The 20,062-nt window shown below is 41.3% G+C and overlaps 1 protein-coding gene across 1 annotated transcript in view; it reads left to right on the top strand.

Annotated features, from left to right (window-relative positions):
• Positions 1-19,311, top strand: part of SNX31 (sorting nexin 31) — a 63,207-nt gene extending 43,896 nt beyond the window's left edge. Inside the window, exons 7-14 of the mRNA XM_040354789.1 lie at positions 2,211-2,298; positions 3,521-3,590; positions 8,036-8,128; positions 9,385-9,576; positions 11,678-11,770; positions 14,642-14,719; positions 16,061-16,108; positions 18,872-19,311. Of these exons, the coding sequence (XP_040210723.1) occupies positions 2,211-2,298; positions 3,521-3,590; positions 8,036-8,128; positions 9,385-9,576; positions 11,678-11,770; positions 14,642-14,719; positions 16,061-16,108; positions 18,872-18,955 (746 nt within the window). The 3' untranslated portion in view covers positions 18,956-19,311. The remainder of the gene's footprint in view (positions 1-2,210; positions 2,299-3,520; positions 3,591-8,035; positions 8,129-9,384; positions 9,577-11,677; positions 11,771-14,641; positions 14,720-16,060; positions 16,109-18,871) is intronic.
• The last annotated feature ends 751 nt before the right edge of the window (positions 19,312-20,062 follow it).

Below are 20,062 nucleotides of genomic sequence, written 5' to 3'. Positions count from 1 at the left end.
GTCCAAATATCATATTTCATTTTTGGGCAAAGTTTGTGCAATTAAGATGAATATACTTCCCAAATTATTATATTATTTTCGTACCATACCAATTAATGTCCCTAAATCTAAACTCGAAGCACTACAGAGAATCATTAATAAATTTATATGGGCAGACAAAAAACCGAGATACAGCTACGCTTTACAATATAGACCTCAATCCAAGGGTGGTTTGGGTCTTCCCAACTTATGGAAATATTTCCTAGCCGCACGTCTCTCCCAGATTTCCCAATGGTTCTCCCCAGCTAAAAATATCCCCTGGATTAGCTTTGAGACCTCATCCATACAACCGTTGCACCTACAGGGAACTCTTTGGTCCAAATATGTTCTTTACCGAGACCTAATTAAACGCAATATTATAGTAGCTCATGCCTTCAAACTCTGGCAAACCTCCAGAGACATTTTTTCACTGGCTTCAGAAGTCTCTCCACTCACATCATTTTTAGGTGACCCTAGATTACCCCTTGCATATACAAACAGTCATCTGTTTTCCGCCTGGATTGATAGGGGACTAACATCTCTGGGTTCGCTGCAGTCTAAATGGTCCTTTAGATCTTTTGATTCCTTCCAAAAGGATTATAACTTCCCCTCTTCAGAATCTGAAAGATATCTGCTGATCAAATCTTTTTTTCGCTCGCACTTCTCACTTTCCACAAATCCTAATATCACGATATTCGAGAGAATATGTAAATCTACATCCAGAGACACAGGCATGATCTCTAAACTCTATAATTTCCTTAATGACTTCTCTGCCCCAGAAAAATCACATCCCATGATCCAATGGGAAACAGAATTAGATTTCACCCTCTCGCCTGACACTTGGCACTCCAGGTCGGAAAACCTCCGTAAAAGCAATAAAGCGGTATCTTTTAGAGAGACACCCACAAAGCTATTTACAAGGTGGTATCTCACACCATCAAAAATCCATACCTTCTACCCATCAGTATCCCCTAATTGCTTCAGGGGCTGCCAAACAGACGGTACTTTACTCCACACATTCTGGAGCTGCCCACGTCTCTCACATATATGGCTGGAAGCAGCTCGCAGAATTGAAACCTCTTCCAAACACAAGATTGCCCTCACGCCACAAATCTGCCTCCTATATGGTAATGCCCCAAACATCCCACCCCCATGCACCAGACTCCTCCACTCACTTTGTAGCTCAGTGCAATGGATGATCGCTCTTAACTGGAGGTCTGAGGAATTAGTATGGTCACAGGTTCTTGATAGAATGGAGCTATTAAAGCTTTCAGAGAGAATATTTCACACAATTAACGATAGCCTTCACATCTTTGAAGACAAGTGGTCGTACTGGTAATTCTCTGTGGATGCTTCCAATATTGTGATATACCCTCAATTTCTAAAATAATGTTATCATGATCATTTTGAATGTACTCAGGAATATTCAATGCAAGATTGTTCACATGTTGCTTTAATATTTGTATACCTCCGAAAAATGTTGTACTTTATATCTTTACCTATGCTTGTACTACAATATACTACTCAATAAACTTTTGTAAACAAAAAAAAAAAATATATATATTGTATTATTATTATTAATATTGTATTATTATATATATATTAAAAAAAAGTGTTCATACCCCTTGAAAATTTCCACATTTTTCATGTTAAAACCAAAAGCATAAATGTGATTTATTAGGATTTTATGTGATGGACCAACACAAAGTGGCGCATAATTGTGAAGTTGAAGGAAAATGATAAATGGTTTTCAGATTTTAAAGAAATTAGGAACGGAGCGATTAATTAGTAACTTTTACGTTTACGTTTTTCTTTGACTTTCCTATTCTCTAAAAATATATATCTTTTTTTTAAAACGCACAAAGGCCAAACCTATGAAATGAGGAAAGGGCATTCTTTTTATTACTTTTATTTCATGGTCGGTGTTACTGTATGTAAATATTGCTTTTGCTGTTGTAGTCTACTACAGTGAAGTGAGTCATTCATGTCCTCACTTTTTACTCGACATTCTCCGTCGGAATTCATTGAATAGGCTTTGTTTTCATTTCAGCCCATTCATAAAAAAGTGCCATTATGAATCAAAATCTAATACATTGGACTACTTTATGAATAGACTTGAACTCAAATGACTGTATCCAACTGCACCTTTTTGATAAATGCATTCATGGTCTGTTTTTTTATTTTGCCTATAGTAATAAAGCGGATTGCGCACTTTGAAATCCCTTTTGTGACAATTTGGAACATAAAAGATGACAGTTTCCAGATTGATATCAGGAAGTGGTAAGTGTGACCAAGAACCTAATTTTACGCTTCCACCAGTTCTGTTACTTTGTTCTTGAATGAAAGGCTGTTCAGACGATTTTTTTATTTCTATATCTCTAATAATTTTATTTATACATTTTTATATATATATTTTTTTTAAACTTTGTGAATCTAATTGGTAGCCCATTGTGAAACTTGACAGTTCAGCATGAAAGCCGATTGCACACTGACAAAGATGACCACTAGAGGGTTCACCAGCAAATCTGTATACAAAATAGGAAAGTGATGATGTGAAACATAAAGCCTATAAATATCAAATTGAGCATTCCTGCGAATTGTGGCAAAATTGATGTTTTCCCTGGAGTGAGCACCATAAGGTGCCAGATAAAGCAGTAATTATCAAGATCCCCCTCCTGGTAGAGACCCTCAATTGCAGGGATGGAATGCATCCCCCCCCTCCTTTTCCCCCAAGTGATGGTGTTTGGTGTCTGAACAACTTATCCCCAAGCCTGAAAACATTACATGGGGGTAGTTGAAAAATGATAGAATAGATGGGGTGGGGGGAAATAAAATTGGGTGAGAAGGAAAGAATGGGTGCAGTGGCAGAGGGAATTAAGCTAGGCAGGGAGGGTGAGGAATGGAAGATGGGTGGGAAAATGAGCAATGGAGGAAAACAAATTAAATGGGGTGGGGGAGAATGATTGACTGGTGGAGGATGAGAAGGACAGCTGGGATAGGTAGAAAAACACAATAGATTGAGTAATTCACCCACAAAGCAGCGTTCTTTCCTCTGGGGGACATCTCAACATCTAAGATCCAGAAATGGACCCATGATCTTCCTTCTTCTTCCTTCTTCTTCCTTCTTCTTCTTCCTTCTTCTTCCTTCTTCTTCCGTCTTCTTTCTTCTTCCGTCTTCTTTCTTCTTCCTTCTTCTTCTTCCGTCTTCTTCTTCCGTCTTCTTCTTCCGTCTTCTTCTTCCGTCTTCTTCTTCCGTCTTCTTCTTCCGTCTTCTTCTTCTTCTTTCTTCTTCTTTCTTCTTCTTCCTTCTTCCTTCTTCTTTTCCCAGTCTTGTCAATTTTAGATTTTTTTGTTTGTGCCAGAACTGCACAAACAAAACACAAGATGCCAAAACCCCGCCAACACAGGTCCTAACATTTTTGGCAAAGGTGTACAGTAAATGGTAATATTTAAACCCTATGTGTTTGACATGCTTATTGCAGTAATTCTCTCTGTCTCCCAGGTATATGGATCCCTCTACTGATGTGATGTTAATGGGCTGTACAGCTGCAGTTGATTTTCTTTATTTCCAGGTGAGAACTGAACATTGAGCCTTCATATAAAACGCTTAGAGAATGAAAGTACTGACATGACTTTTGTCATTATATAGCAAAGGGTACTCGGGTGATGTAAACCTCTTTTTAGGTTGTATACTTAAAACCTCATTACAAAGCCTTGTCTCATCTTCACTTTTGCCACTCTATATTGCAGATTGTTTCTAGGGTCCCACTAGACCAGGGGCACCTCTGGGCACACACTTTAAAATGTTAAAGGGCTGGTAGAATACCATGATAACTTTTGGATCAAATCTAAGTATAGGATATTCTTTTTTTTAAACTGAACAAAAATGAATTGGTAAAAAGAACTGTAATGTCACATTATGATGACAAAAATATTGATGGATTGTAAAATACATAAATTATACATGTTCCAAAACTGTATAATGCATAGACTGTATCATTATATAATATATGCTATATAGTCCTCTTGACACGAGGTACCAGGATTTCTACTTCTTTATTCCTCTGACTAATTCCAGTATACTCTACTCTGCATAAAGTAGCCTAGCATAGTTAACATGCTCCCACACCAATGTCTAAATGTTCACCCGCTGACTGGCAACTCTATGGCTGATTTTTGAACACGATAACTTATTTGATGAAAGGTCTGCCTACAAACTGCCTTATTTTGGCTGGACTTGTATGCCACTGATGCAGCCAGTTAGACCAGCAAAACTGGTCAGGCTGCTTCCTTTGGACAAGCCTCTTGGCTCCTGTAGGGACAAGACCAGACTGGATCAGAACTGATAAGTATATGCTTATCTCGCTTGTCCCACTTCTGGATGGCTACTTGGGTGTCTTGCTATGTATTGTTGCCATCTTTAAAGGGGCCTCAGCTGGAAATTGTTCACTGTTCTAAACATTGGATGTCATATGTGCAGTAAATTTGAGGTGTGCCCAAGCCACTATACAAGGACTAAGTGGATTAGATGCCTAGTTTTGTACCACTCATTTGGTGTTTACGTCCTTTTTTTATGTGCAAAAAGGTCAAGATGAATTGTCTAGGCCAATAAACGCTGGGACCCATTAAGTGATATATGTGAGATATTAGTTTGCGTCAACAACACTGGACATTTTGGGTTTCCAGATCTATTATATTCTAACACCTAGTTTCCTAAGGGGTGGAGGCTTTGTCCAGTTTTTTTAAAGCTAAATTCCAAGCGCGTTATGCGTTAAGTCCAAGGAGCTTAACGCATAGGATTTGAAATTTACAAATGCAGCAATTTAGAAACTACATGGGAGGTTTAGCTCTGGGAAACCCCTTTTTGAAATATGATAGGGCCAAAATGAGGGACACATGAGAAGAAAGGGGGACAGAGGGACTTTGTTCCAAATGAGGCACAGTTGGGAGTTATGCAGTGGCGGCCCGTCCATATGGGGCGCCCGGGCGACGCCCCCCCTCCCCCAGGCAGTAAAAAAAAAAGAAAACATTTTTTTTTTTTTTTTAAAACTGTCCCTTTAAGAAAAAAAAAAATCCAAAAAAACGTCCTTATGTGCACTGTGTCCCCGCGCCGGACACAGTGCAGTTGGAGTAGCGCCACGTCTGTGCAATCATGGGATTGCAGACGTGGCGCTACATTGGCAGGAAAAATATGCTTTTGTGGCGCTTCCCAGCGCGCCACTGTTTCCGGCGCGCTGGACATTGGTGTTATCGCCGAGCGGGTGCATACACTTTCTGTGTGCACCCGCACGTCTTTGTGCTAGTTCCGACGTCACTCGAAAAACAGGAAGTGACGTCGGCACTCTGGAGCTCAGTGCGTCCCGCTGGAACGGGTTAGCTGAGCTATGTCTTCCTCTTCCACTCACCCTAACTGTATTACAACACTGCAGCAGCAACAGCAGCGGCCAGAACACCACCCCACCTGCTTATACATGGATGTTATTTTTTTATGTAATGTTCGACGGCCGGCAAAACAGCAACACCCCCCCCCCCCCCCCCCCCCGCTTATTACAAGTTTTCTTTTTTTTATATCTAATAATCGGTGGCCAGCAAAGCCAATACAAACCCGGCTTATTGATTTTTTTTTATATATGTACTATTCGGCGGCCGGCAAACAAACCACCCCCCACCCCCCGCTTATTAAAAAAAAATATGTTTTTGTATGCAATATTTGGCGACTGGCATCCACCCTCCCCCCACCCCCGCTTAATCCAATTTTGTTTTAATATTTAATATTAAGCGAAAATAACGCCAGGCACCACCACTTTAATCAATGTTTTTGTTTTATATTTAATATTATTAACAGTTTATTTTTTATATTTAATTTAATTTAGCACTCCATCCCCCCCCACCCCGCTTATTAACAAAATCTCTTTAATTCATAAGAATAACTGCACAAATGGCGGGCGTCAAGCCCCCCCCCCCCCCCCCCCCAGCTATTATAAAAAACTTTTTTTATACTTCATTTACCCACTTATTACCAACATTTCTTTTCTATGTAAAAATTGATTACAGCACAAATAGAGGCCGTCAACACCACCCCCACAGTTATTAAAAAAAACTTTTTTTATACTTAAAGGAGTTCTCTAAGCTAAAACTTTTAACCCCCGCTGTGCCCGGGCTGTAAAACTATACAAAATAAACTTTCACTTACCTGCCTACGATCCCCTGTTTCGTTATCGCCGCCCGTGCTCCGGTTCCTGTCAGCTTCCTCTTCCTGCGGGTCGGTGACTCACCGTGCGCTCAGCCTATCAGCGGCCGCAGCAATGTCCCGCCGCGGCCACTGATAGGCTGAGCACACGGTGAGTCACCGACCCGCAGGAAGAGGAAGCTGATAGGAACCGGAGCACGGGCGGCGATAACGGAACAACGGGGGATCGTAGGCGTGAAAGTTTATTTTGTATAGTTTTACAGCCCGGGCACAGCGGGGGTTAAAAGTTTTAGCTTAGAGAACTCCTTTAATGTACGGGGTAAATATCGGCCGTCAACACCAAACCACCCCCCGCTTGCAAATTGTCCTGCGACTTGGGACTGGAAAGTTGCAGGATAAGTCGGACCCAATGATTTCCAATGAGAACTGTCCCTGCATTACTTTTGTCCCACTTTGATGTGACTTGAGGTCCATAGACCTCCAGAATACATAGGCATTGTCGCTGCAAAATCACAGCAAAAAATTGTGGCAGAATCTTGCGACTTTCAGGCTAACGCAGTCTGAAAGTTGCACAATTCTACCGTAATTTTGATGTGACTTAAAGCAATGCCTGTGTATTCTGGAGGTCTATGGACCTCAAGTTGCATCAAAGTGGGACCAAAGGAATGCAGGCACTACTTTGAAGTTGCTGTGACTTGAAGTCACACAGATATGAACAGTTCTCATTGGAAATCATGGGGTACGACTTGTCATGCAACTTTAAAGTCCCAAGTCGCAGGACAAGTAATGCAGTATGTCCGCAGTCTCTGGTAATCTTGTGCAGTATGTCTGCAGTCTCTGGTAATTTCGTGCAGTATGGTAATCTCTGATAATCTTGTGCAGTCTCTGGTAATTTCGTGCAGTATGGTAATCTCTGATAATCTTGTGCAGTCTCTGGTAATCTTGTGCAGTCTCTGGTAATCTCGTGCAGTATGTCCGCAGTCTCTGGTAATCTTGTGCAGTATGTCGACAGTCTCTGGTAATCTTGTGCAGTATGTCGACAGTCTCTGGTAATCTTGTGCAGTATGTCGACAGTCTCTGGTAATCTTGTGCAGTATGTCCGCAGTCTCTGGTAATCTTGTGCAGTATGTCCGCAGTCTCTGGTAATCTTGTGCAGTCTCTGGTAATCTCGTGCAGTATGGTAATCTCTGATAATCTTGTGCAGTCTCTGGTAATCTCGTGCAGTATGTCTGCAGTCTCTGGTAATCTTGTGCAGTATGGTAATCTCTGATAATCTTGTGCAGTCTCTGGTAATCTTGTGCAGTATGTCCACAGTCTCTGGTAATCTTGTGCAGTATGTCCACAGTCTCTGGTAATCTTGTGCAGTATGTCCGCAGTCTCTGGTAATCTCCTGCCCATTTCAAGTCCTTCATTACTAACAGTGTAATTTTTTACTTTGTTTGCACCGATCTGTAAGGCTGCGCTATATACCATGATTTGTCATGCTGGGGCTGTATACTCTGTGCTGTGATGCTGAGCTGTATACTCCTGACACTATGAGTGGAAGCAAGTGGAATACAGGGGACGGAGTGGGTGGATTATATAAGGGGTGTGGCTTATTTGAAGTGGGAGTGGCCAAATGTGGAAGGGCGGGGTCTTGCGCCCCCCCATCCTAAAACTTCACCAGCCGCCACTGGCAGTCAGGATAGAGAGAAAAGATGGATATCCAAAGGTAGAACTGGAGTTCAGATTTAAATGGCATTTGTTTATGTGCTGACCGCCTGATTGTCATTTATCGAGTAAAATAAACCTAGCAGGCTTTACGCAAAGTTTATCGATCTCTTTAAGGCTGTTCAAGAGCTGGAGATGAATTGGTCCAGACCAACGGTGGAACAGAGGCAGAATCTTCAGCAATTTATGAAGGTGGACGATAAAGTCAAGGTAATAACCCCTCTCTTATGAATGGTTAGAAAAGAACCCATGGACCTCTTATGACGTAAAATGTAAACCATAAAGGTTTTGATCAATATTATTTTGGGGCTAGTTCTGCTTTTTTTTTTTTTTTGTCTACTGGTGGTCCAAATCATTTAGTGTAGGGGGATTATGGTGTGGGGTTGCCTTTCAGGGGTTGGGCTTGGCCCCTTAGTTTCAATAAAGGGAACTCTTAAAGCGGAGTTCCAGCCTTTTTACAAAAAAAACACCCCCGTGATGTCCTCATCTTATATAGTACATTCCAGTATTTGTATTAAATGTAGTTTTTCTTATCAGATTGTTCTTTAAAAAAAAATCATTGTATTTTCCATAAGCAAGCGGGCTCCCATCTTCAGTGTGGGCATCTGAGGCTCACTAGTTGCTCCTTCCGGGATACTGTGCTGCTGGCTACCCAGCATGTACCTCCCGATCTTGCGCATTCGCATTGTGTGCAAAGCGTGGCTATGGAAATGGAAGCAGCGGCAGCCCATTTCCTCCTGGGATTGATGACTCTCTTATCCCAGGAGCCAATGGGTGGCCGGATATGATGTACCTTGCCACCATTCTGGTGGACAAATAAGGTAACCGCTTTGGAGGGAGAAAGAAAAAACTTCCCATGTGTAATAGAAATGTGTGTGTATGTATGGATTAAATGTGTGTGTGTGTGTGTGTGTGTGTGTGTGTGTGTGTATGTATGGATTAAAAATCCACCACACAAAACCGCATTGTATTGCGGTGCTATGCAATTAGGTTTCAGCAAACACATTGTTTGTGATCTACGTTTGGGTGCCATTAACAATACATTGGCATCTGCATGCAGATCACAAGGGCAGTGCAATCACCTGTAGTCTGGAAAAAGTGCATGGAATGCGTCTTTCCCACACTGCGTTTTGGTGTGAACTGGCCCTTTACAAGTAAACATTTTAATGCATGATGAATTCCCAAGGATTTTACAGGTTGGCGACAGACGGCACAGCAGAGGTTCCATAAATGGCTAGATGTGTAAAAAGGAGCCCAAAGCTCCCCCTGCTGACTTAAAAATGGAATACATAATAGTATGCCATGTATAAGAGCTTCAATAGCTTAACAAATATTTTTTTGGGCGTTTTGATATTTATTTTTTCCTTGTGTTTTTTTCTTGTCCATTTCTGAAGGAAGAATGATGACCCTGCTCTGTGAGGCAGTGGATAAAAATCAAATTTTTATGCTTTAATTTTGTGTTACAGTTTTTGGAGCTCATGCTGGGAGTTGAACATTACGGTTCTGTGGTATTCGGCCCTTGTACTGCAGACCTGTCAGAGGTCAGAAGCACCATGACGGTGTCTGTGGGCAGCAATGAACTGTCCTGTAGCAGTAAGGATGAACATTTTTGTCTCCCCATCAATATGATTACTCGATGGCATGTTAATATGCATGTGGTAAGTGATCTCTGGTGTATTTTCATCACTAGCATTATTACTTGTGTATATATTAGTAGGTATTGTAGGATAGGTGTGTGTCTTCTAAGGGTGTGCCTTATAACAGCTGAATGAGACACCATTGAGACCTGTTTTGTAAGCCTATATGTGTGTGTGTGTGTATGTGTGTATATGTGTATGTATGTATATGTGTGTGTGTGTGTGTGTGTGTGTGTGTATATATATGTATATGTATATATATATATATATATATATATATATATATATATATATATATATATATATATATATATATATATATATATATATATATATATATATATATATATATATATATATATATATAAAAATTCATATTTAATTCAAAGCATTATGTAATACATTTTTTAACTATACATATGTTCTAAAGATCAAATCGATGTCAAGCTCGGTTTCCTGTTTTGCAGTACTGGTTGTGCTTTACCTCTCCTTCCAAAGATGGCCATACATGGATTCCTTTATCCATGCAGTTCAGCATATATGGAGAAATCTATTAGATTTCTCTCATTCTGCCCACATTTACAATGCAAGTGCATGCCAATACCGTGTTTCCCCGAAAATAAGACACCGTCTTATATTTATTTTTTTCTCGGGGGGATGTCTTATTTGTATTACCGTCAAGTATGGTACAACAATCTACATTTGTTTGTTTGGGGTGAGAGACTGTTGCTGGTCAGTGCTGGGGAGCAGCTTTACTTCTTCCCCTGAGGACAGAGCATCCGGCTCCTCACTTCACTGAGGAGACTTTTTACTTTCCCTTTCACAGACCGGGACCTGACAGGGGGAGCTGACCTTATTGATGGTGCTGCCGACACCTCTCCGGTCACCGTAGCAGCTGTCACGATGGAGCAGATGAGGGCTGCACGACTTCTTTACAGCTCCTGAGCTCCGCACCAGTACAGTACGCCTATCACGTGTTTACCGCTACGCATACGACACGCCCATCATTACGTCTTATTTTCGGGGATTCGACACACCCATCACTACGTCTTATTTTCGGGGGAATGGCTTATATTTCAATCTTGCGTCGAAATCCCGCTACGGCTTATTTTCGGAAAAACACGGTAGGTGGGCCGATTTTTTATTTCTTTTTTTTCTTTATAAAAACAATGCATTCCCCGTGTGGTTGACATTTTACATTTATCAAGAAGGGACTGACAATAAGTGCAAAAAATAAATTTCTCCCTCTAGTGGTTATTCCATAAAATTGTTAAACTGATAACAATAAGTATACGGACCGTCAAGAATGTAAAATTGTGAAATTGAAATCAGAAAATTATTGTAGCCAGATGCTTGGCTAGATAGCAAGTTAGGACATGTTAACACAATGGACATAAACACATGTAAATACAACTGAAAGTAAAGAAATGATAAATAAAAATTGTTAGTATTTTGACCCATCTAGGGACCTTTCACTTAAGATTACATTAAAACACATGTTAAATGCACATCAGTGTGCATGTGTTCTTGATTCATTTGTGTGTGTGTGTTCCTATAACATCTGAGGACCTGTTCACACCAGCAAAATGCACATCTGCTGGTGTACGTTGTTGGACACCATGCTAATGTGCCAATTTCAAAACCTTGCACCATGGGGCACAGTCCCGCCCAATGATACCAACAATGGGGCACAATTCCTCTCACTGATACCAAGATGGGGCACTGACTTCCTCTGATGCCAGGACATTTTTCTACTCCCGCTGGCCACATTCTGGCCCCTCAAGTTTGAAGGAGAGTAAACTGGCCCTTTGTTTAGAAAGTTTGGAGACCCCTGGTCTATAGTACAATCGAGGGAATAAATCTTTTCAACGCAGCAAACTCCGCTGAGGATCTAACCCTTCCCTCTTGTATTAAAACAGTTCTGGCTATAAATACACTTTATTAGACAAAGTAAGGTTATCTGCAGGCCGGTCTAAATTATGTACAAGAGCTGCTGTATGTGATAAAGAATAAAAATGTGACCAGTGAATTTGTAATTGGGGGGGCGGCACACAATGTCAAGCTTGTATTCACTAGGTAACCTTTGCTGAAAATGTTGTGATTTATATTATTTTTATTTCAGCAAACTGAAAAATCCAACAGCCAGCCATTAGAACTCAAACTGGAGTACAAACAAGGGCAAGAGAGGACATGGATGACAATATGGACAGAGCAAGTGTGTATCCATTATAAGGTCTAAGCTACTGAGATCGGAGGATGCATCAAAATGTGAATCTTTCACCATTACCAGTGAATGTGCACAAATTGGATGCTCATTTCTTATAGCTGAATAAGTAACAATATAAGGGTCTATGTATAAAACTTTTCTTTATGAACCTGACAAATATTTGCACACCCTTAACAACAAAAGTTTCCATGTTTTGTATAATCTGATTATTTCCTATGATGGTAAGCGCCATCTAGTGACTATAATGTAGTGTGTTTTTTTTTGTTTTCTTTTTTCTTTAATACCTCAAATAGGAAAAATACTGCATTATGGCCATTTAGATGGTGCCATCGTAAGAAATAATTATATTACACAAAATACAGTTTTCGTTGTGGCTGTGTGAGCGTTTGTTACATGTACTTTCGGACAGTATACAAATTTGTAAAGCTGACCTTGTACTTGTACTACAAGCAAGGTCCACTTATTTAATGTAGTCCCTCCCCCCTTGTTTAAATTCTGCAATAAAGTGCTGAAAGAACCCATGGGGGCTAAAATAGATCATATCACCTCACCTTTTCCTAAATTGTATAGTGCAGGCGGTGACTTAATTCTCTTGTCAATAGGATCCCTGGAAATGCTGAATAGCCTAAATCTCACAAGAAGATGCCTGGCACAGCGCATGAGCTTCTTGCAAGATTTGGGCTACTCAATGTTCTGAGATCTGTCTGGAAGAAAGATGCTATCACCCTTTCTTAGGCAAGTAAGGAAGTTATTAAGAATTTTAGATATTTGGAAAACCTTGACTAAGTGGACCGAGTCACTGGGGAGTGCTTTAATGTGCTGATTGTATGTTTTGCGGTGGTAACAATAGTAGACCCTACTTGTGTATTATGTACAGGTACATGCGCTTGTATTCTCTATAAGGAGTGTGGATGACTATGCAAGAGCACAGTGGGAAGACGGTTGTCCCCCTATAAATGGAAGTGCCTGAACAAGAACCTGCATTGCAGGATCACCAGGCACTCTTTAATTTAAAGAGGTTGTAAACCCGCATATACATTTTTTTTTTTCTTTTTTTTTTTTCTTTTTTTTTTAACCCTGCAAGGCAAAAGCCATAGTGAGCTAGTATGCACCGCATATTAGCTCATTATGAAATACTTACCTCGGAACGAGGTATGGAACTTACCTGGTCCACGCCGAGCGTGTCTTCCGGGTATCGCCGCTCCAGCACTGTGATTGGCTGATATAGGCTTACCTGTAGGCAAAAGTCAAAAAAGTGGGTTTACAACCACTTTAACCACTTCCCGACTGCCGCATGTACATATACGTTGGCAGAATGGCACGTACAGGCACATTGGCGTACCTGTACGTCCCTGCCTAGACGTGGGTCGGGGGTCCGATCGGGACCCCCCCCCCCCCGCTACATGCGGCGGTCGGGTTCCCTCGGGGAGCGATCCGGGACAACGGCGCGGCTATTTGTTTATAGCCGCTCCGTCGCGATCGCTCCCCGGAGCTGAAGAACGGGGAGAGCCGTATGTAAACACGGCTTCCCCGTGCTTCACTATGGCGCTGCATCGATCGAGTGATCCCTTATATAGGGAGACTCGATCGATGACGTCATTCCTACAGCCACACCCCCCTACAGTTGTAAACACACACTAAGTGAACACTAAATCCTACAGCGCCCCCTGTGGTTAACTCCCAAACTGCAACTGTCATTTTCACAATAAACAATGCAATTTAAATGCATTTTTTTTGCTGTGAAAATGACAATGGTCCCAAAAATGTGTCAAAATTGTCCGAAGTGTCCGCCATAATGTCGCAGTCACGAAAAAAATCGCTGATCGCCGCCATTAGTAGTAAAAAAAAAAAAATTAATAAAAATGCAATAAAACTATTCCCTATTTTGTAAACGCTATAAATTTTGCGCAAACCAACCGATAAACGCTTATTGCGATTATTTTTTTTTTTACCAAAAATAGGTAGAAGAATACGTATCGGCCTAAACTGAGGGAAATTTTTTTTTTTTTATATATGTTTTTGGTGGATATTTATTATAGTAAAAAATATTGAATTTTTTTCAAAATTGTCGCTCTATTTTTGTTTATAGCTCAAAAAATAAAAACCGCAAAGGTTATCAAATAGCACCAAAAGAAAGCTCTATTTGTGGGGAAAAAAGGACGCCAATTTTGTTTGGGAGCCACGTCGCACGACCGCGCAATTGTCTGTTAAAGCGACGCAGTGCCGAATTGTGAAAACCCCTTGGGTCATGTAGCAGCATATTGGTCCGGTCCTTAAGTGGTTAAAGATGCATATTTACAAAGTTAAAAATAAGTTGCATTAACATAAATTGCATTAACATATTGAAACTTCTAAAAGAATGTACTGATTTGGATTAGATAAATAAAGGTTGCAGATCAGAGAGCGAAGTTTTTTTTAACTCCAGATGACTCTGATTTATTCAAGATGAAATATCGCCACCTGCTGTGCATAAGTAGACTTTCTGTAGAAGACGGCATTGGCAGCAATTGTACAAAATTCCTAAAGTAGTTTAAAGTATGTGTCCACTCAGTTACTAAAGGCTCCCATAAGCAAGCATATTTAATTTCAGAAATTATATTCAGCGTTTTTTAATCTGTAACTTTAAAAAAAAAAATATAGGATTGGAATGTGAAATGACTTGGATCTTGTGTGGCCGCCGAAATGGCTTGTGTAGATGGCTTTTAGAAGGAACCCAAATGTAGTAAGGTGTCGGAGATGCTTTGACTTGCATTTGAGCTGCTTTGACTTGCTTTTCAACTAATAAAGAAAATGATCTGAGCTGCTTTAAGTTGCTTATGCATCTACTTTAATCTCTAACTTTCCTGATGTCTCTTCCAGGCGTTTCTGCTCAGCAGCTGCCTAAAGAAGACACTGAGTGAGCAGCCAGTGATTTCAGTCAAGGAGAACCTGGAAATTGTAAGTGGCCATGTGTGGTCTGCTGTGGTCAGTAATGATTTAATCGGCAAAACTGGCAAGTCCCATATTTGTTAATCTCTTATTTGCATGCAGATCTGCCTGATTTGAAAAATAATCAGTCTAGCCCAGCCTTGCTCAACCTTTTCAACAGAGGAACCATAGAAATAACTTTATGGTCTCCGAACCCCTGCTTAAAATGACTATATCTACAACTCATGATACATGACTGTGATGGTTAGGGGGAAGAATGCTGCTTATACTTGTATACTTTGGGAAGAATCCCCCTCCTTTTACAGATGGCTAAAACGACCAGTAGTGTCTGTGGGAACTTATCTGAGAGGCAGAAATTGCTCGAGGAACATCCTCGCAACCTCTGGAGGAGCCGTAGGGTTTCCATGAAACCCAGGTCTAGACAATCGTAATAATGAATTGCAGGACTCTTTGCTGATTTGAACAAATCTGCTTCGATAGTTGGGCAAATAAGAAAATGTGCAATTCCGTAGTTGGCCTCATAAATTGATGTGCACATCCCAAGGTCTGATGAAACTTTTAAAGTGGAGCTCCACCCAAAAGTGGACGCTCCACTTATTTGCCTATTTAGTGCCAGCAATGCTCTTTAAGAGATCTGAGGGGCAATACTGTTACTCTCTTGCCCCCTTTCTGGGCTCTCCCGTTCCACCAGGGAGCCTAGGACAGAACTGTCTGGTTGGAAAATCATGGAGATGGAACTTCTGTTCCCTGATCATCTCTATTATGTATGGAAGCGGAAACGCGATGAGGATTTTATCACTTCTGCTTTTTGGTTTGTTTACAAGCTATTACTGGCTAGTATAGCATCTGATCAAACGGATCTCTGCTTTAATTTGAGTTTTTTAAGGGCAGAAGAGATAACTGGGGTCTATTGACCCCAGATGTCTCAGTGAAGAGTACGTGTCGCTGTCCTAGATGACACAAGGGAGGCTGTTCATCCTTTTTTATAGCCATAAAGTTGATGGTGCTCATGTGCAAGCCGCGCTGCTCACTGCGACTGGCCGGACAATCATTCCAGACCTGTCGTGTGTACTTCCAGTGCCGCGGTTCCTTGGGAGGAAGTGACAGATGGATACCTCCTAAAAAGAGGGTATCCCCCCCCCCAAAAAAAATACATGCCAAATGTGGCATATCAGGGGGGGTCACCATCACTTAAAGCGGAAGTTCAATTTTCGGGTGAAACTCCACTTTAAATGTCCATAGCCTTACCACAGTTGCATTTTAAAACCTTCTTTAAACTCTCCATTCATTTTAAAATGAACAGAACCCGTTATGTTTTCCTGAAATGGTTTCTGTATTCTTATCACACAGATGGAAAAGAAGACATCAGCAAATATATTTAGCAGAAAAGCTAAGCAGGTATGTTTACAGAGCATGATGTCACATATGTAACTGCACATCACAAGCCAGAAAAACCCTGTTACTAAGATGGATCATGTGCATGTTCTAGTATTGCAGATAAAAAAATTATATTTAGCATTTGTCGCCAGGTGATGTAGCCCAATGCAAGGCCGGCTCTGTCTTTTTTTTTTTTTTTAAGGTCTCATTCACAGGGGTGCAAAGGCCTGTACATTGAGAAGAGCAGATTGTTTCTGGAGCTGTGTGCAGACCGCTTCTTAGTCAATAAAGATGCAGTGGCTGTACGGACTCGCCTGCACACCCAAGCTTCACAAGTGTGCAGATATGGGTGCGCACGGCCCAGGATGCACAGCTGTCAACTTGGGGGCAGCCGCTGTGTCCCAGCTGACATGAATGGGACTGCCTGCACAGGGATCCACAGAACACCTCTGCATCCCCGTGGAGGAGAACACGACCCTCGATGTACTCTGTTGTACACTATGGTACAATCCTCATTGACATTTACCAGCATTTCCACTTGCTCCTGTCCCAGATTTGTTTTTTTATATCACTACAAGCTGGATATTGCCAGTTAATCTAGATGGGTTAAATTTTGGTCTGCATTCCATAACTAAGCTCCTCTGTATAGGATGTATGCTTGTAGTAGGGTTGAAACATTTATTGTACCAGATTGACAGGATCAAGTCTCAACCATCAAATATCTTTAGCCAGCGTTTATGTACGTGGTGACCAATCGGATAAGGTCTGATTGGTCGCCACGTCACTTCTGGGTCACGGAGCTTGCGTTCCAGACCGAAACGCACTTTCGGCCTTTGGTTTCTGGGTGCCACTGAATACTACGGATAAATGAATGTATTCCCGCGCCTGCCAAGTCTATGGGGTCGTGGTACTGCAGCAAGCACTGAAAGTGATATCAGAACCCAAGTGGAATAAAACGTAAAGGTAGTGCTGTGCTGTACATCAAATGTGAGATAAAGTGCAAAAGCTTGTGACGGGTGACACTTGACAAGAGGCAATATGTATAAAATCAATAAGAGAAGAAATCAACGTATAGTAAAAGCTGCAATGGACTACAATGCCAATGAAGTGTCCAAAAACAGTGAAAGGGAAAAAAAACACTACCTTTACATTTTATTGAATACTATGGTGTGCAGGCCAGCCAGCCCCGGACCACCATAGAGGCTTTACCGCTGTTCCATCCTCTAGTGCAGTGGTTCTCAACCTGGGGGTCGGGACCCCCTTGGGGGTCGAATGATGATTTGCCAGGGGTCACCAAATCCTGGCCTGTTGCTGAAGCCCACACCGCTCTCCCAGCCTTTTCTCGGCCGCCCAGCTGGGCTGTTCCTAGAGCCCAGGGTCGCCCACTCAGCCTCTTTGCAGCCATTCAGTTCACGGCATGGCTGGGGGAGCAGAGACTATAAGTCAGCTGACTGGTGAGAAAAGTGAAGTGGGAGGAGCTGAAGGAGACCCGATCTCCTGATTTTAGCATAGGTGTCACTGCTGCGAGACACCACACTATGAAAATTATTTTACTGTTAGGGGTCCCCACAATTATTGAAATGTTATCAAGGGGTCACGACACTAGAAAGGTTGAGAACCACTGCTCTAGTGGCTTGCCATCTCCACCATTGGGACACGGCTCTTTACACCACGGACCGCACAGTGATTCCGGACCCCATAACACTTATATCTGATATCATCATCTCCTTTCGAGTAGCCATTTGGCTGTTTTTTCTATTAAACAAATCTTCAAATACTACACAGAGTCTGGTGCACCTTGCTTTTGTTCTAGCCTGTAAAAGGGTTTACCAAATATCTCCTAAACGTGCACCATTATGCCTTTACCTTGCAGGTTGTAAAAAAAAAAATACCAGTGGTTTAAAACCGCTTTAACCAAACTGGATGGAAAATGAATGGCTGGACAGTGACTTCATCCAATCAGAAGCAATCACTGTTCGGGTATTCAAACTGCTGCAGCTGTCAGAATACAATAGCAGATTTCTCGGTTTATCATGGATGGAGGAATCTATTGAATTTATCTTGTTGGCTCCATGGACTGAAAGAGAGAAATCTTCAGTGAATGACTAGTCTGAAGCCCTGTACACACGACTGTGAATCCCGTTAGGGGGGGGGGGGGATGTTGATTTCCCCGACGGGATTCCTGTCAGGCTTGCCCTGAAAAGCTGTGTATACACACGGCCACACAAAAACCCGCCGTTCTTTTGAATGGCAAGAACGCGGTGATGTCATCGACTACGACAAGCTGGTGTCTCGTCACATTTGATTCTGTCGCAGCCATTTTGCTACACCCCACACTATTGTATGCTATCGTGCATGCGTCAGTGTTATCAAGCATGCACGGTTTTTCTACCCTGCAGGTAAGCATACAGACTGGCGGTTTTCTCGGCAGGAAACGCTCTGCCGGGAAACTGACGGGAAAATAGAGAGCAGGGCTCTCTATTTTCCCATCGGGATTTCTGGCTGTTTTCCTGATGGGAAAACTGCTATGGAGCATACACACGGCTGGCATTCCCAGACCAAATGCTCTCCTGGCAGTTTTCCTGACGGGAAAACCGGACGTGTGTACGCGGCATTATAGTTAATAACCAACTTATTTGCAAAAGCTTTCCATCACAAACAATTGGCTTGCCAATTAAGAAAATGCAAGAATCGGGTTGGTATGGGCCGCTGTTCAAGTTTGTTTTTATCCTTCAGAAATTGTCTCAACCATGCTTTTAACTTTGTGTTTGTTTTTTTACACAGCTTGAATTCTTTAAGAAAAATGTTTCCTGCTCATCTGAACTTGAACAAAGTAATGTGTTTGAGTCACAAGCATTTGGTCTGTAATATCTCTCTGGGCTTGTTTGACTAAATCCTGTAAATAGAATTACATTATCACCAGAATTTGTATTGCTTGCTATTACAAGGGATACCAGCTGCACAGAAATGTGTAGACTGCCATGCAAAATGCAGGCAAATAAATTTACATTTGTTAATAAAGCTAATGGGGGGGGGAATCGGGTTGTACTGAACGCATCAGATGGATGAATAATACACGTTTTACGATGATCTAAAAACCTCATACCCAAAGCAACACAAGGTTTATTGGACAGATATTATTGTGTCTGCATTTTCTATTCCATGTTTTGGTTTCGTCAATGATCTCACATTTGGCTGCCTTTTTTTTTTATTCTGTAGACTCGCGCACTCATCTTCCCCGTTTGATACCGGTGAATGTGCAATATAAAATATATATATATATATATATATATATATATATATATATATATATATATATATATATATATATATATATATATATAGAGAGAGAGAGAGAGAGAGAGAGAGAGAGAGAGAGAGAGAGAGAGAGAGAGAGAGAGAGAGAGAGAGAGAGAGAGAGAGAGAGAGAGAGAGAGAGAGAGAGAGAGAGAGAGAGAGAGAGAGAGAGAGAGAGAGAGAGAGAGAGAGAGAGAGAGAGAGAGAGAGAGAGAGAGAGAGAGAGAGAGAGAGAGAGAGAGAGAGAGAGAGAGAGAGAGAGAGAGAGAGAGAGAGAGAGAGAGAGAGAGAGAGAGAGAGAGAGAGAGAGAGAGAGAGAGAGAATATAAAATACATTTTTATTAAATGGAACTGTGTGTATATTTTCTTCAATCTAATGTCATATATTGTACAATCTTAAATGTGTATTGATTACTTATATTAAATGTTAATACTGTTTTGTATGTGGTAGTGAATTTATAGTATAATGTAAATAATAAAATGTGTATATACATCTCCGATTGTGTGAATCGTTGCCACATACATACTATAGTCTACAGGTATACACACTATACTTATAATACTATAGTTTAGAGTACCGGTAATTATTTTGTCTTATTCTGTTCCAACTTCAAAGTGTTGAATCATCCTGTGGGAAATGATTAAATTGTATTCTTTACAGAAGTGGTGGGCTGCTCT

This window comes from Rana temporaria, chromosome 5, assembly GCF_905171775.1.
Source record: "Rana temporaria chromosome 5, aRanTem1.1, whole genome shotgun sequence".
Taxonomy (NCBI): domain Eukaryota; kingdom Metazoa; phylum Chordata; class Amphibia; order Anura; family Ranidae; genus Rana; species Rana temporaria.
Note: the sequence above shows the minus strand (reverse complement) of the source record. Positions and strands in the feature narration are given on the sequence as shown.